Source organism: Ctenocephalides felis, unplaced genomic scaffold (assembly GCF_003426905.1).
Source record: "Ctenocephalides felis isolate EL2017-DRISC unplaced genomic scaffold, ASM342690v1 CF-g0.4_SCAFFOLD_01604, whole genome shotgun sequence".
In the NCBI taxonomy this organism is placed as follows: Eukaryota; Metazoa; Arthropoda; class Insecta; order Siphonaptera; family Pulicidae; genus Ctenocephalides; species Ctenocephalides felis.
The window spans coordinates 3247127-3266465 of record NW_020537758.1 but is presented as its reverse complement, the minus strand read 5'-3'; the positions used below and the strand labels follow the sequence as shown (position 1 = coordinate 3266465).

Genomic DNA, 19339 nt, shown 5'->3' with positions numbered 1-19339 from the left:
GTGAATTATTTATTTTACAACCTTAATTTTTTGGTATTATATTGTTCAATATATCAGTTTTATTAAGAAATGCTAAAATTGATACACTTAGTACCAAAAATTTGAGTTATGTAAGATTTGTCGCATAAGCATCTCAAACTGTAAAATGGCAAATAATGAAATTTCAATTTTGTAAAAATTTTATACGACAAACCGTTTAAGATACAACTTGGATTTTTTTATATTTTATTACTCAATGTGTCTATTTTAATTACAAATACTAAAATTGCAATATTTTATAGCAAGATTTTGAGATATTATTAATTTTCTGCATAAACATTTCATTGTATATAAAACAACAAATACTGAGAACTCAGTTTTTTAAATTTTTTTAAGGGCAAAAAAATTAAGGTATAACCTTGATTTTTTAATATTTTATTTTTCAATATGTCTATTTTGATAAAAATAACTAAAATTTATATATTTTACACCAAAATTTGGAGATATTTAGAATTTTCTGCATAAACATCTCAAGTGTATGCAAAGCAACAAATACTGAAAACTCAGTTTAGTAAATTTTTTTAAGGGTAAACAATTCGAGATACCACCTTGATATTTTAATATTTTATTATTCAATAAGTCTAATTTAATAACAAATACTAAAATTCATACATTTTATACCAAAAATTTCAGATATTTATAATTTTTGCTTAAATCTCTCATCAAAATTATATACAAGAGCAAAAAATTAAACAAAAAACAATATGAAATTTCTATTAACCTAAATTATTTGCAAATCAAACTTTACAAAAGTCATATATATATATATATATATATATATATATATATATATATATAATCAAATTTAGTCAAATATATAAGCTAAAAATATGCCAAACTTGTAAAAAAAAATAGTTTCTTTTTATTGCTTGTTCCTAATTAAAATAAAAATAAAATCAATCAGCAAAAAATCATTTTTTTCTTAAATTATAAATATAAAAATTATCAATTTTAGTATTTGTAATTAAAATAGTCAAATTAAATGATATTATATAAACATTTCAAAAATAAAAACCAAACGGTTTAAAATAGTTATAACAATAAAAATATTAATGTATGTATTTTTCATAAAAATTTAATTCTCTGGTCTCGAGCAATTCAATCAAAAAAATATTAATAATTCTATATTTTGATATAAAATTATCAAAAATTATTGCATAATTAAAAAATACATATATTGAAGAATAACATATTAAAATTTGAAAAATGTAGAACGAATAGTTTACTTCAAAAAAAAAAATTGAAATTGTAAGTTAATTGCAATAACTTTGAATAAAATATATAATAAAAAATTTAAGTAATTGTATGTGTTCCTACTTATATATATATATATATATATATATATATATACACGTATATATATATATATATATATATCCATTACCACATGTATTACAATAATTTCTCAAGATATTTCCTTATAGTGATTTTATATTCATTTCACTTGTAATTCCGTTTCCGTACAATTGAAATGTTAAGTGCCTTTGCATAATTAACAAACTCAACTCTTTATTTATATTTAAATTTGTATTTGTATTTGTATTCATCGCACTTTTATTCCTCAAATAGAATTTTTGCATTTGTTGTTTGTTTACAAAATACTGGCTTCTCAATTAGCAGAGCATTCTATCATAGATAGGATTTAAAATCAAACAAATAAACCTGTATCGATACCCCAAATGTTTTGTTCACAAGTTTCCTATCCTTACAAAGTGACATTTTTGTTCTATGTTTGTCAAAATTATTGAGAATTTCGTACGATCCAGTTTAGTTGGTTTCTGCGTCTTGCAGACATCAGATCTAAGGCGTGTCGACCCGGCGCCGAAGCTACCGGGTCGACAAGCTTTATGTTCGAGATGTCTGCAAAAACCAGGGCCGAAATAGTGGACGATCGACTTAGATAGATACTTGGATTTGGTGAGTGAGTTTTGCATTTATTCATTTTATTTTTAAATTTATTTATTAATCTAATAACTACAGTCAACCCGCCGATAATGCGGTTCTATGGGAACTGATGTTTTTTACTGTTTTTAAAATAACTTTTAAGTTCCTTCCGTGACATTATACTTGTTTTAAATTTATAAAAACAAGACAAAATTTACTAACGTATGGTATAAACTGTTATATACACTTGTATATTGAAGTTTTGCATAATTCGTGGTGAAATGCGAGCTTTAGTATTTTGGTAATTATCAATTTACGGATTTAGGACATTTTTCTAGATTTTGTCGAATAACTTTTAATTTTCTTCGTAGACGTTGCCTTACACTTACTACAACTAGATAAAATTTACTACAATCTGGTATAAATTGTTTCATATACTTGCATATTGAAATTCTGAATAATTAGTAGTTGAAATGCGGATTTTAGTACTTCGGTAATTTGCAATTATATAGTTCTGGGAAATTTAGTACATATTTTACGTTTCTTTAAATAACAATTAATTTTATTCTTGGACATTATTTGTTTACATTAATAAAAACTAGATAAGATTTACTAAAATCTGGTATAAACTATTATAAACACTTTGATATCAAAATTTGGTATGAATTGCGTTGTGATAGCATTAACGAGGCACTTTTGTATTTCGACTATGTTACGTAATATTCTCTTTAGTGATTAACAACTCATTTTATTTGAAATTTCGATATACACGTGTGTGTAAAAGTTTATACTAGATTTAAGTAAATTTTATCTAGTTTTTGCTAATGTGAAAAAATTATAATGTCCAGAATATAATTTTTAAGCTATTTATTAAAATCTACAAAAATATTAATATTGATAATTATCGAAAATCCACATTTCAACTACAAATTATTCAAAATTTGTATATACAAATGTATACAACAGTATTTACTAAATTTTAGTAAATTTCATCTAGTTTACACCTATGTAACCAAATTAAAGTGTCCATAACAAAATTTCCAAGTTATTTGAAAAAGTTCAAAAAAAAATGTCTAGTATTCACATAATGCTAAAAAAAATCGGAAGGGTTGACTGTAGATATTTAATTTTAGTATAAATATTTTTTTAATTAACAAACCTAATAAATTATTTTTATGTTTAAGTAACAAAAAATACCTAAATACAAATTTTTGAGTATTTTGAAATGTTAGAATTATTTCTAAACAAGTCAAATTTTTTCTAATATATTGTTTAAAAAAAATGCTTATAAAGGTTCTCGATCAAAACAATTATTAAGCCATTTATTTTATAATTTTTGGCGTAATTTTTTAACCTATTTACATAACATCACTTCATTTTAATATTTCACAATTAATTTGGTGCAACTAACATTTAACTTAAATGTTAATCAAACACTTTTTATAAATTTCAACACCAAAACCAGTTCTAAAATGCTTCTAATATAAATTCAACAAACATTACTAAATTGATCGAAATATTTTATAATTTAGTAATTATTACTAAATTCAAGTTATTCAAATTTTTTTTTATTATTATTATTATTATATTTGTTGATAGATTGTAATTGATTTTTTTATGTAAATCATAAGAAATTTCGAAACTAAAAAAGTAATTCCATTTTGTAGGAAAATAATTTAATAAACCACAATGAGAAATTGTCACCACAAATAGGAAAAAATTATAGGTATTATATGAGCAACAGGTTGTTACAATTTGTAATACAGAGGTGTATTGGATAAGGAAATAAATATATAATAATGGTAATAAATCATACAGTATATTTTATTAATTTTTTATCCGAAAATTTCAGATTTATACACGAATTTTCATGCACAATCTAGAAGAGTATTGAATTTTATTATATAAAGTTTCGATGACTGAAGTAATTTTTTGAAATTAGCAATAAATATTTTGAAAATAGGGTTTTAAGTAAAATTTTATATTGATTTTACTTGCCAAAGACAAAAAAATATATATCTTCAACCTGTGACAAAATATTTTGATAAAACCGAGAAAAGAGTGTCTTAAATTTATTTAAACAATAAGTCGAAGAGTTTGTGTAGAATTTTTTCCATATATTAATTTCATATATACAGTTTTACTATTCTTTTTTAATGATTCTATTATCTTATAAATGCATTATTATTTTAATTTTATTTTAGGATTAGTGATCAAAATTGTAATAAATTTCGATACACAATTTCTAAGTTTGTTGAATTTTGATTTGGCATGTTTGGGTGTTTGTAGATTTTTTTTTAAATTAGTAACTTAAATTTTAGTTTAAGGGTTTTATGCAGAATTCTATTTATAATTTGTTTGTCTAAGACAAAAACGATGTATCTTTAGCCTCTAGAAAAATATTTTAACAAAACCAAAAAAGCATCGGAGAAGTATAGGAAACGATTTTGGGCACTCTTGTCGATTGTGTATTGAAATTATTTTATATTAAATTCTTGGATACAAATTAATGTAATATTTAAATTTAGACAAATTTAAAAAATTTGTCTAAATAAAATACTGATTCAAAAACTTGGTATTAAATATAAATAAGGAAATAAATATATATAGTGTTTTTGGTAATTAATAATTATATATATATATAATTATTAATTACCAAAAACACTATATATATTTATTTCCTTATTTATATTTAATACCAGAATTTTGAATCAGTATTTTATTTTGACTAAATGTTTGAATCCGACCCTGTTCAAAACGATTCTGATCTAACACTATCATTATTAAAAACGTGTATCTTGGAATTTACCACAAACTTTATTATTTATGCCTAAATAAACACGAAATTTTGCAATATTTCACTTTTTCGCAACGCTAAATATTTGCAATGTCTTTATTGACTTCGATGACTTCACAAAAATATTCTGAATCATTATATATATATATATATATATATATATATATATATAATATATACTTATTAAAATACTAATTACTAATGTTTTAATTTCAAATTTGAATTCAGCGCCATTTTCAGTTGATACGATCTAGTCTGAAGTTGGTCACGCTGGTTTGACAGGATGAAATTTCAAAATGGCAGTTCGAGCTTAAATTGTTTAATTATTAAAAATTTAATTGTGCTTTTATTTATTGATTTAGTGCTAAAGAAATTGTGTAAAATACAAATTTTAAATATATATTTTATTGTTATAAAATGGTTTTGTTTAACTATTTATTATAGGTTCAAAATTGTGTGCAAAATATTTTTGGCAGGTGAGTGTAAGATTAGGTCTTAGCAAACAAATTATGAAATTTTAATTGTGCTTAATAATTGAGTCAGACCTAAAGAAATTGTGTTAAATACATGCTCTAAATACGTACTTTTGTGCTAATTATTATTTTTGCTAATTATTTGTTAGTTTCAAAATTTGTGTTAAATTTTTTTGGCACGTCATGTTAGGTTAGGTTAGGTATTAAAAATTTTCAAATTTTAATTGTCTTATTTAATGACTTAGTTCTTGTGTTAAATACAAGTTCTCAATGTGTACTTTCGTGTTAATGATTGTTATTGCTTCAATATTTGTTATAGTTTTAAAATTTGTGTTAATTTTTTCGAAAGGTGTCATGTTAGGTTAGGTCGTCATACAAATTATCAAATTTTAATTGTGCTTTATTTATTTACACAATTTATAAAAAATAGTGTTAAATGCAAGTTCTAAACACGTACTTATGTGTTAATTGTTATTTTTCCTAAATGTTTGTTGTAGTTTCAAATTTTGTGTTAAATTTTTTGGCACGTCATGTTAGGTTAGGTTTTGAAAATTATCAAATTTCAATTGTGCCTTATTTATATACACAATATCTAAAGAAATTGAGTTAAATTCAAGTTTTAAATACATACTTCTTTGTTACAAAATATTGTTGCTATAAATTTAGTTCCAGTTTTAAATTTTGTTAAAATTGTGTTAGGTGTTGAACATTATCAAAATTTTTATTTATGGCTAATTAGATGAAGAAATATTGCACCATGTTTGGTAAGTACTTTATTGTATTGGAAAATATTATATTTGTATAATTCCAAATACAACCCAAAAATTCATTATAAATTTATTTCATGTCAAAAATTTATGCACACATAAATATTAAAAATTCTTTTTTTTAACACCATATATATGCAATATTATATTAGACACCTAGTGATTTAATTTTAGTTAATTAATAATAAATTTCTATCAGGGATGAACTCATTTACCAGAACCATTAAATTCATTTTATTTGTTCATTTTTTTTTATTTCTATTACCATACATCTATTTACTATAAATTTGATGTAATATTATACAGACCTAGTTTTTCCAACAAATAATGATATAATTTAATTTTAAACTTTTCCATAATAAAATTTAATTTTTCAAACAGTACATAAGAATAATTATATAAACAGAATTTTATTAACATTAAACAACCGAATCTAATTCATATTTATTCAATATTAAAATGCAATCTTCATTGTTTCTGAATGCAATAAATTACTATCATAAATAAAATAATAATAAAATTTTATATGGAAGTTATTATTAAAAGTGTAAGATTTTGTGATATTATTTTTGGAGACACCCCAGTTATATATTTTATTATATAATTAATATTTTATGTATTTAAATATTCATTAAACAAACTTATGTTTACTGAAATGCAATGTGATAATTTTTCAGTCACTACTTTTGCATTTATTCGTTACAAAAAATGTTCAATTTATTTCCAACTTTTAAATTTTGTTGCATATTTTTGTTTCAACAATTGATGAATTCTTGTCTGATTTATTTGTAAATTTATTTTCAACAAATAACAAAGTATTTCTTCTCCCATGAATACCAAAAACTTTTAATTTCTTGGTACTCATGTTTTTATTTGTCCTTTTTCAAATGGGTTTATTGCACTTTTTGCAAAGTGTCTGGTGTGAAAAGAATTCATTATAAGTGATTTTTTCTTTTCCACTTCACCTTGAAATAAAAAATGTCTTATAAAAATGTTGGCAAGTTCTTCATGTCGATCATGTGTTTATTTATTGCATTTTCAAATGCATGATATTGCAATAATAATATATATAGAGGCCGACGAGATGCGTTTTGCGATCAATTTAATATCTATAGGAATATTATATAAACAAAGTTATAAAAAATTTAACAAGAGAGCTGACGAAACAAAAACACTTAGAAAATTTTCATACAAATTCAATAACAAAATTATACCAAGTTTTTGGTTTTCATGGTAGAAAAATTTATTTATTTGTAAAAATGCATGTTGTTTGTTAAAAATAAATTTGCAAAAAATCTCAGAATAATTCGTCAATTGTGGACACAAAAATCTTCAGCAAATTTAAAAAGCTTATGGAATAAATAAAAATTCTTTTTTTTTTAAATTATTGGCTAAATAATTATTAAATTACATTTTACTGAACATAAGTTTGTGTAAGTAATATTTAAAAAAAAAAATAAAATATAAATTATTGAGTTAGATATATAACTAAACTAGACTTTACAAAATATTATTACAAAATCCTCTTACAGTTTTAATAATAACTTACATATATATAAATTTATTATTATTTTATTTATTGTAGTAGTTTATTGCATTCAGTAACAATGAAGATTGCATTTTAATGTCGAATAAATATGAATTAGATTCGGTTGTTTAATGTTAATAAAATGTATATAATTATTCTTATGTACTGTTTGAGAAATTTAATTTTATGATGCGAAAGTTTATGTGTTAATATTTTATTATTTGTTGGAAAAACTAGGTCTGTAAAATAATATTACATAATATTTATAACTGATTCAGAAACACGATATTTATCATATATTTAAAGTGATATAATAAATGCAATCGATATTGTTAAATGACAAAGCCTAAATATAATATTTATTATTATTAATGAAAATAGATATAATTCAAAGAAACTATTTTTATTATTATTTTGCTAAAAAAATGTTACTCAAAAAATTGCTACTTAACTAATGAAGTGAAAAAATTAAAAAACAAATATCATAATTAAACCAAAAAGATAAAAATATAAATATGCTTATTAAAAAGTTGAATTTGATTCTCATTAGAATCTGATCTAATTTTATGGATCTAAAATTATGTTTCCAGTTTTACCTAATTTTTTTATTCTTTGATGACACCTATTTAGTGTCGAAACGTACAACATCAATATTTTGAAATTTTCTTTTATTTTTGAAGATTTAAATGTTGATATTCGACTTAGAAAAAAAAATTAAAGAGGACTCTACTGACGATCGAACAGGATCTAGACTTAAAAATTTAAAAAAGGACTCTACTGACGAGAAAACTCAAGTATAGATAAGAATACTTTCATACAGAAAGATGATTTAAATATCTTAAATATTTAAATAGCAATCAAAAAATTATATAACTACACTTTTGCCCTTACTGCTATTTTAAAAGATTTGACTTTTTTTTCAAATTCAAAAAATGATTTCAAATTATAAATATTTATTTTAAATAAAACAATAAATCATTGATCAATTTTAAAAATAATTAATCGATAATTAGTTAATTATGGTTTTGTTTAAAGATAAAGATAAAAGAAGGAAAATAAGGTGATACATCTGCAGGTATTACTAAAAATATTATATAACCCTTGGCATTAAAATAAATTGAGCTAAAAAATTGAATAAATTGAAAATAAATTTGCTCAATAAATTGCAGTGTATAATTTTTAATATACAATTTTATTCTTATCTACATTTAAGATAACTCAAATTGATAAATATACATTTCGGTATTGAATATATTGTAAAAAACATTAATTTTTACCTAAATGCTAAGTATCAGTATAGGTCATTTGAAAAATTTGAACTTTTGAATTGTATAATAGGTACAGGACAACGTCTGTCGGGTCAGCTAGTATATATATATATAAATATATATATATATATATATATATATATATTAAAATGTTAATTCTCAACCAAATAGTTTATGTACGTTTCGGCACTATATGTGTGCCATCATTCAGTAATTTAAATCAAGACAAAAGCACTAATAAACTTAACACTGATAATAATTATAAAAAAATTTACTTAAAAACTAATAGGAAAAAACAATGCTAACTAAAAATTTAAATCAATAACTAAAAATTAGGGCATAATACCTGATAGGCAAAAAGATTCTTATTAGATGGCGATATTTTTTATTAGTGTTTTTGTCCTGGTTTGATTTGTTGAAAAATGACACACATCAAGAGTCGAAACGTATAATTATAAGAAAAAAAAATTAATAAATAAACAAGTCGAAACGTATAATTATAAGAAAAAAAAATTAATAAATAAACAAATTAATTTAGAAAAAATAATGTTCTTGAATATACGTTTCGACACTTGATGTGTGTCATCATTCAATAAACACCAGGTTAAAAGCATGAAACTTATACATCTTGTAAATTAAATTTTTTGACAAAATTTAACACAACATTATAATTTTTTAGAAAAATTATAATTATATTAGTTTAACGCATAATGGAGCAAAAATTATATACGAGTATATATATATATATATATATATATATATATATATATATATATAATTACAAATAAAATATAATCAATCTACTCACGTTTTTGTCTCCTTATTAATCACCAAAAAAATATGTCCGTGTGTATCTAGCCTTATACACTCACGTGCACACAATCACAAATTTACCAAAAAAATCAAAATTTGGCACTACAAATTCAAAATTCGTCTTCAAAAACACAAAAATCCTCGCCGTTCCTTTCGTTTGTCGAAAAAATAAAAAAATAATAAAAATCAAAATTTTGTATATAAATATCAAATTATCTCGGTGATGTATGTCTTCAACCGATCGTGAATCTGTCGTGAATGGCAATTCTCAAACTTGTTCACAATCATTTAACGCTTTTGTATGGCGAGCGGGCGCTCTTTCCGCGAACCAAGGGAAGGGGCTCAGGCCGGCGATCGCCGTCCGATCACCGACAAACGCCACAGACAAGGCGAAAGAGAGGGTAAAAGACGGCCTAAGACGGTCGAAGAGAAAAAATCGGTTATTCCGACCGGTGGGTGCTTTAAAAGTTTTATTTTAAAAAGCAAGTTCAATGATTTGTGAGTTGGTTGATTGATGGGCGATGCGATTTGGTAATTGTTATGAGAGGCGAAAGGAAAAAGGAAAATTTTGGTGCAAAAGACCGCATAGGCGGATAGGCGGATCAGCGGATGGCTGGCTGGTTATTTTTGTTTGTTGCGTTATAGGTTTTTATTGTGTTGCAAGCTTAATGATTCATTTTATGGAGAGTTTTGATATAAAGATATATATGTATATATATATATATATATATATATTAACGAAGTCTAGTAATCGGGCATAACATCAATAAAAAACATAAATTTCTTTCAAAAATTTATTTTAAATCCATACGTTTCGGCTATAATCCTAGCCTTCATTCAGTGGAAACTAAAAATAAAATTAAAAACTAAAGCAATTAAATTGGAGTGAAAAGAAAAAATAAAATAGTAAATAGTACTTACAATTAGTTAATCTCAGTGTTAAATAGGAAAATTTTAATAATCCATGGTATCAGGATATAGGTAATGCACTACTACACTATGTATATTATAAACATTAAACTTGTAATTACACAATATTTTCACAAAATACTAATTCAAAAAATCACAATTGGATAGTGTGTTGTTCGTAGACTGGTTGAAGATGTAATGGAGAAAGGACATTTTAAAATATATTATTTTTATTTTTTGAATTAGTATTTTGTGAAAATATTGTGTAATTACAAGTTTAATGTTTATAATACATAGTGCAGTGCATTACCATATCCTAATACCATGGATTATTAAAATTTTCCAATTTACCACTAAGATTAACTAATTGTAAGTACTATTTAAATGGATTTGAAATAAATTTTTGAAAGAAATTCATGTTTTTTATTGATGTTATGCACGATTGATTATTAGACTTTGTTAATACATCAACATCAAATTCAGGATCATACAATATATATATATATATATATATATATATATATATACTAGCTGGCCCAGCAAACGTTGTTTAGCCATAAAAAGATATAGAACATTTTTAGTATAAAAAATAAACTGTACCGAAAACTAACATTTTTGAAAAAGAATTAGTGCTATTTTTAAATTTGAAAAAATCAGATTTTCGAGAATTTTGAAATTTTCTGGAAATTTCGAACTTCTTTTTGAAGCAATCGCGCGATAAAATTCAATCCAATGCTTTGACTGCAAATTAAAATTGTGGAAAAATATCTATTGCAGAATCTTGTGTTTTACTTTTCATTTTTAGAAAAATATGAGCAAATTTCAATTGTGATTCTAAATATTCAAAGCTAAGAATTCAGCTGTTTTCATGACAATGTTCTGTTTCATCTAACATCGATGTAGGTACACTTCATGAAAACCATCACAAGAAGCGATCGGTAAATGATTTTTCAGTAAAAAACTACATACAATTCTAAATTTTCACCCTCATATTTCATAATAACCATTTTAGCGATCAATTGTCGTTCTTGGTGAACGTTTTCAATTGAAATTTGAGCTTATAGAAAAACTTAAATTTTCTTAAACAATTTTTAATTATTGGCCGAAATGGTTTTATCTGATATATTGATTATCGCATATCCTCTGATTTGCAGGCTTATACTATTGTACAAATATTTCTAGGTGAGCATAAGAAGTACATAGTTTTTGAATAACTTGCAGAAGAAGCAGTTCTAGCGTATTCTACCAAAATGTAGAAATTTAATATTAAAATCTTAAAATAAAACTCTTTTTGGGAGGAAACTGGAATTTTTTCAGGGTTATCGAAATACACTCGATTCGCTAAGCATAGCATTACATAATTCAAAAATAAATGTTAGTATTTTTGCATTGCAGTGGGTAAATTATCAATGTAATTTGTGTTTGTTGCCCCTTTCATTTATATACCACATATTTATAATTCGAAGTTTGTTTATTTATTATACTAACAATTTTCTAGAAATATTTCTTGGGGCTAAACGTTTGCCGGGTCAGCTAGTATACTTACATATATATATATATATATATATATATATATATATATATATATATATATATATATGTACACAATAAGTGCGGCCTGCCATAAAAATTTAAAATTTTAAAATTTAAATTGTCCTGAGGGTTGAAAAGGTTGCTCGCCCTTAGTCTAATAATCATTTTTCACCGCCAAATGGCATTTTTTTTAATTTTTTTATAGACCTCTGAATCCGCTAGACTTGCCTTCCCAAAAATTTAATCAGTTTTTTATCTTATCAATACGAGTAAAATGTTTTTTGTATTATTAAAATCGGACGCACCGTTCTCTTAAAAACTGAGTTACCGTTTTTGGCACTTTTTGCCCCGTATCTTTGAAACAGCTAGACCTGCCTTTGCCAAAAACCAATTGGCACGTCTCTCTATGGATAGGAATCGAATGTTCTTTTGAATTATTCAAATCGGTTGATCTTTGTTCTTGAAATCGTCGACGAAAATTTGTTTAGGCCTAGCTACAAACAAGCTTGAATTTTAATTTGAAAACAAATTTATTTTTATCAAGGGTTGACCAATACCAACTCCTTTTTTTTAAATTTTGGGGCCAATTTTTCTTTATTTTCTTTATTGATTATTGTCTTTTTTGTGATTGTTTTTCATTGAATTTCAACAAAAAAATTTCTGAGCTTATTGATTAGCTTAAATTTATTCGCAGAAACATTTTCAAAACAATTTTTAGATATTGGTCAATAACTTACAAAAACTGAATTATAAAAATTCTAAATTTTTAATAATCTGATTATAAAAAATAAAATAAACGATATTGGTCTAAAAGAAAAAAAAGGAACGACCGACCTTACCGGGTATACTAGAAAACCCGGCCACGCTTTGCTGTGGCTTTTATTAAAATTGATTGATGTTTGATTCAAATGGAAAATCAACAGTTTTTACTCAGTTTGTCCTAAAATTTACATTGGATGAATAGTGTAGAATTTATTTCAAAAAGTCCCTTCATAGTAAAAACGTGATTGTCCTTTTTATCCCATAGATCTTGTGTAAAGTGACAATATATATATATATATATATATATTGCATAGTATAAATATGTATATAATATATAATACTTATTGATTCATACGATTAAAAATTATTCTACTTCTATCAATCTATTTCCCTTATCTTTCTACCACCAGCTCTCACATTATCCCCCGTTATGATATCTTTACCTACATCAAAGCTCACTCATGTCGTCGTTCTACTTGAAATAAAATCAAATCAAAGAATAAAAACTTATAAAATACGATTTACATATCAAAACAAGATAATCGCAACATTTCGAAAGGTATTCCTGTAAAATTCAGAACTGAACATGAAACGACGTGTCCATTACGATTTGTTTAGATTTAATCAATCCAACAATAGACACATAATGAGTATTATAAATAGTGCGTGATTGCACCAGAAGGAGGAATATTTAAATTTATTTATATTATTATGTAATAGATACTAACAAACAATTGTTATAAATAAATGTTATTCGCTATCTGATGAGTCGGGGAAAGTTGGAAATTGATTATGTTATAAGGTGGAAAGTTGCAGGCAGGAATCGAGTAATAAAATTGTAATAAAAATAAGTACTGTTTTGTTAAAATTAATTTGTGAGGAAACTAATAAGTGTCTGAAAAGTTTGCTGATATAATTTCAAGACAAAGTTAGATGTTAAAAGTACAAGAAGTAGATAGATGTGTTTAGGTTTGTCGCCTATTCCCGAACTTCCCGAATAAAAATATTTTTTGAAAATAAATATAATTCCAAAATTTTAATACATTTATTTGGTTTATTGTTTGCGTTTATTGTATTTTTCAAATGGAAAATTTTCTAAAAAAGTATTAATTTGAATTATTTTTTTTTTTTTATTTAAAAAGAGAATTTGTATGTTTGCACTGAAGATGAGTCAAAACTATGTATTTAGGTTTCTCGCCTATCTGAGTATCGAACTTTCCGAATAAAAATTTATTTTTTGAAAATAAATATAATTCTAAAATTTTAATACATTTATTTGGTTTATTTAATTTTTTAAATAGAAGACTTTCCAATATAAAGTATTATTTTGAATTATAAATTTTTTATGTAAAAAGAGAATTTTCGTATGTACATATTTGCACAGATGATGAGTAAAAATCAAAAGTATGACTCGAAAAATTTGCAAATTTTGACGAGATATTTTAAACTAAACATGTTTTCATCTTGTTAATAATTAGAAAAAGGTTCTTGCATTCTGTTTTTTTTTTTAATTTAAAAAAATATTACAGAAAAGGGGATGATGGAATATATCAAGTTCCGAAACGTATTACATGATTATTTAGAAAAAAATGTTTTTTTCACTTTCCGTAGGGTAGTTATAATAATGGGCCGAAAATCGAAAATGAAATTTGTTGCAACGGGAAGTTCCAGCAATTACGATGCCATACACCATTAGTTTATCTTTATAATTATTACAATTATTATTATTTAATTATTATCGAATTGTAACACTTTTATTCGTTTGCTCAATTACTTTCTAATTCGATATAATATAATATCATATCATATAGTATCAAACGAAAAAAAAACGTAACACTAGTTACTTAATGGTTACACATTCTGGTTGGATAATTGATGGGATAGGGGACAACGGGATAAATGGGAATAGAAATATATAATAAATAGAGTCATCATTAAAAAATAATCAAATTTGAACATATTCATAAAAATTTCTTTATTGAGTAATTATAGAATTTGACCGCAATTTTTGAAACATTATTTTATATCTACTTTTATTACAATTTTCATTTTAATCCCTGTATACTTAATTACTAGGTTTTTCCTACTGTGTTAGCTCTCCTGAATTAATTTTTTTAACTTCTGGTAATAAATAATTTCTCCGGAATATCTTATGAAAATCAAATAAAATTCCATATAGTGTCAGCTCTTTTGAAACACTTAACTTTTTTTTAAGATCCAAAATAATTCCACCTGAGTCTACACTCCTCTGACAACTTTGGTAATATTTTTTCCTTAAAAATCCAACTTTATTATCCATTCTCCAAATGGTAATTCTTTCCTCAGATTTCCTCTAAGATCCAAATTTTTACCATCCGGAAGAATTGTGCCAAAAATAATGACTGGTAATTATTTACCAATATGGTCAGAGTTTTTTATTTTTAATTTTTTTTATTCAGGTTGTTACTAATTAGAAACCGAATAAAAACAACAACAATAACATCATTGGCAACTATATAATAATAATAGTAATAATTAGTAAAGGAATGAAAGGTGTATTGTTTTAGAATTATCTATTTGGTAATTGTTGATGTTTCTCAAGACGTATATTGTTCTAGTAATGGATCCATTAAAATGGAATTAGGAAGTCGATTAGTTTGTTTTATATATATTTTAATATATAACAATATATTACATTACTATTTTGTAAATTTAAAAAGTAGACTACTGACGAGGAATCTCAAAAAAAGGACTTTTCTAATGAATCTCTTATATTGTAACCTGAAAGATAAAAAAGGACTATTATTTTAAGATCCAACTACTGAAGTTTGACATAAAATTAAACTATGACTTTTTATGACTACGAACGAGTATTTCTACTTAAGAAAAATCCACCAATTTCGTGATAAAATAAACAGGAGCTTTACTGACGAGCAAACCAAATAGAAGAAATGTGGGATTTTAATAACGACTTAATTAGATGTAGACTTGATTAGATGTCGAGTATTTTAAAATATTTATTTTGGGCAAACCGTTTGTATTGAAATGCTGAAATTTAAGTATAATATACTTAAATGTATATACTAAAATTCTGTATACTTAATTTTGCATGTTTTGTCACGAAATTAAAAATATTAATAGTCCAGTATAAAAAGTACCCTTAAACATGGAACTATGGCTAGTATATAGATATAAAATTTTTGAATATTTAATATGGGCGTACCGTTTGTACTACAATGCTGAAATTTAGGCATAATATACTTAAATGTATGTACTGAAACACTATATACTTAATTTAGTAAATTTTCTGACGTAATTAGAAATATGAATGATCTAATAAAGAAAGTACTTGAACAAAAAACCATGACAAGAAAAGTGGACTCTATATTTAAATAAATAATGTTTTGGGCGCACCGTTCGGATTTCAATCCTTAAATTTTACTGAATTATACTAATATATATGTGCTACCATACTATATACTTGAATTAGTAAATTAGTGAAGTAGTTGAAAATATTAATAGTCTAATGTAGAAAGTACCTAAAACGAGCAAGTAAATAGACATATTTTTGAAAATTTATTTGGAACGTGCCGTTTGTACTGCTATCTTGAAATTTTACTGAATTATACTTAAATATATGTACAAAAATTATGTATACTTAATTTAGTAAATTTTGTGACGTAATTAAAAAGTTTAATAGTCTAATACAAAAGTACCTAAAACAAGAGGCTATAGCAAGTAAATTTGTGGACACTTTATTTAAAAAAAAAATTTTTTTGGGCGTACCGTTCATACTACAATGCTGAAATTTTAGTACATTATACTTAAATGTATATACTAAAAGACTGTTTACCTAAATTATTAAATATCACCACACAATTAAAAATATTGATAGTCTAATAAAGAAAGTACCTAAAACAAGCAAGTAAATAGACATAATATATTTGAATATTTATTTCAGACGTACCATTTATACTACAAACCTGTAATTTTAGTAAATTATACGTTCAAGTATCTAGTATAACATGAAATTCTAATATTGAAAAAAACTCAGTTCAAATTTAAATTACAATTTTTTTTCATTGGAACTTTTGATGTTAAAGTTTATGACGTCCTTAAATATTTTACGCCTACGAAAAGTGGTTCAATTACAAAATTTCTTCATCAAATTATAAATTTAATTTATTCATAGGAAATTCGTGTCTATGAAATAATTTTCGAACAAAATTGTATATGTTGTTATTATAAATTTTTAGCTTTCTTCTTCCAAGCAAAAGTTGCGCAATCGGCGACCACTTTTACTTTCTTTACATTTCTTCGAATCTCATCTCAGATGACAGCAGAATGACTAAGATTATTTAAAAAAAAAATGGAAAAATCCTATAAAAAAAGCTTACAATAGTAACTAATGGACACAAAATGCACAAAATGGCAAACAAATATATGCGACCTTTAACCCACTTTTAGGTCCCATGTATGTAAAAGTTTTTTTGTAACTTTTTTCCATTTAACAATTAATAATTTTATAGTCTTTTTAGCATTTGTTCTTGCAGTATTTAATATTATTGCAAAATCCTGTTGCATAAAATCTGTGTCAAGTATTTAAAGAGACTGCATTCAAGTTTAACATGCAACTAATAATAATAGTAGTATATGCATATGTGCATATGTATTTACACAAATGTGTTGAAATTGTTAATAGGAGACTAAATTGATGATTAAATATTTATAGTATTATTAATGCGGTTAATGAAGTTATATAAAAAATATACATTATAAAATATGCTATATCAAAAATACAATAGTTTTAAGATTTTTTTAAGGAAAAGTGTGTCCAAATTAAAAAATATACTAGATTTTCTTAGCAAACAGTGCTAAAATAATGTAAATAAATAGTAAATTTTTTTAGAATAAAGTGTGTCACAATAACAGAAATAAATCTGATTTTTTCAGAAAAAATGTGTCGTAATTATTTCTGCTAAATGTCAAATGGACTAATTTATCTCTAAAGATCGCAATTTAATAGATAAAATTATTAGAAAAAATATATAATACGCACAATTGCATAATTTATTCAATTTTTGTGTTTGAAATATTTTGAAAGAAAATGTGATTGACAGTTTTATCTAATTCTGACGCACAAAAGTGCGAATTACATCTCACATTATAAAAGACATTTCTTAATATATATATATATATATATATATAAATATATATATATATATATATATAAATATATATATATATATATATATTCAATAATTGTTTATTATCTAAAATCTATCTAAAAGTTCCAAAGATGACTTTTTGTAGATTGTGTTAACCTTTTCACGTCTTAAAAATCATTACGCATAAACAAAATTGTGTAATGCGAGTAAGACTCGTATTTTTGTAATAAAATATAAGAACAAGGTGCAAGTGGCATTTTTTGCCATAAGAAAGTTTGCATGAATTTTCCTGAAAACTGTTTCCAATCGATAAGGTAGAAAGTTTGGTAAAAATGGTATTTTTAGGTATTTGTTGGTGTTTTAAATTATAATCCAAAGTATCTACTGAAATACTGTTTACTTAAATTAATCTATTTTCTTTCAAACTTTTTGGATATTGACGTTTTTTGAGTAAAGTGCAAATAAATCATACTTCACAAGCATAAATGACTAAGCTTGAGACTTTAGTTTGACGAGCTCTGCAGGGCGTACCTGGTGTACAAGAAAGTTGTTATTTGAGTAAATAATACTTCAAAGTATCTACTAAAATACTGCGTACTTAAATTTATTTATTTTCTTCCAAACTTTCTAGATATTGACATTTTTATGGATAAAGTACATACAAATCATACTTCACAAACATAAATGACTAAGCTTGAGACTTAAGTTTGACGAGCTCTACAGGGCGTACCGTTTGTTCTAGAATGTCGTAAGTTTAGTACAAAATACTCCAAAAAAAGAATAATGTAAATAGTCCTTCGAAATGTCCAGAAAGAAAACGGTTGATAAAAAATAAGTGCAGGATTACTATTCATAAGGTTAAATGATTTTTTGGGCAATTTTGTTGACGAAGTTTAGTGAGTTCAATTTTTTTCTACTGGTTGTCATCATTGCAGCCTTAGTAGCAATTTTATAAAGAATCCAAAAGTCTGATCTGAGGAAAATTGCTAATGATCCTGTGAAGTGTCTTGAAGAAAAATAGGAGTGTTATTGACTAAGAAAAATTGACTGTTGATTTAGTGAAAACATTGAGTTCAATTATTTTCAAAAATCCTGTACGTCCTCTGGTATAATAAGGAAACTATGACTATGGTAATGGTTTTAAACGATTTGTAAAAAAAATATTGTGTATAATTCTTGGACAAAAATTTATATATGGTGCCAAAAAAAATTAATTTTGTGAAAGGAAGCTTAGTCCAGATGTTTAGGTGCTAATAACAAATATTTTGAATTATTGCTGTATTTTTATTAAATTAATCATTTATTTAAAAATATATAAATAATTTTATTTTACTTATAAGTTTTTAATACAAATTGTTTATAAGTTTCTGACGAACATTTTTGCATCACTCAAATGATTGCTTGGTTCCAGGCGACTTT

At 24.4% G+C, this 19339-nt stretch overlaps 2 protein-coding genes across 2 annotated transcripts in view; one reads left to right on the top strand and one right to left on the bottom strand.

Annotated features, from left to right (window-relative positions):
• LOC113373095 overlaps positions 1–1540 on the bottom strand; it is a gene marked incomplete in the record, with an annotated part of 65449 nt that extends 63909 nt beyond the window's left edge. The window contains 1 exon segment of the mRNA XM_026613417.1: positions 1424–1540. Coding sequence (XP_026469202.1) covers positions 1424–1428 — 5 coding nt within the window.
• An 8330-nt stretch (positions 1541–9870) lies between these two features.
• Positions 9871–19339, top strand: part of LOC113372845 — a 58262-nt gene continuing 48793 nt past the window's right edge. The window contains exon 1 of the mRNA XM_026613181.1: positions 9871–10021. Coding sequence (XP_026468966.1) covers positions 9871–10021 — 151 coding nt within the window. The remainder of the gene's footprint in view (positions 10022–19339) is intronic.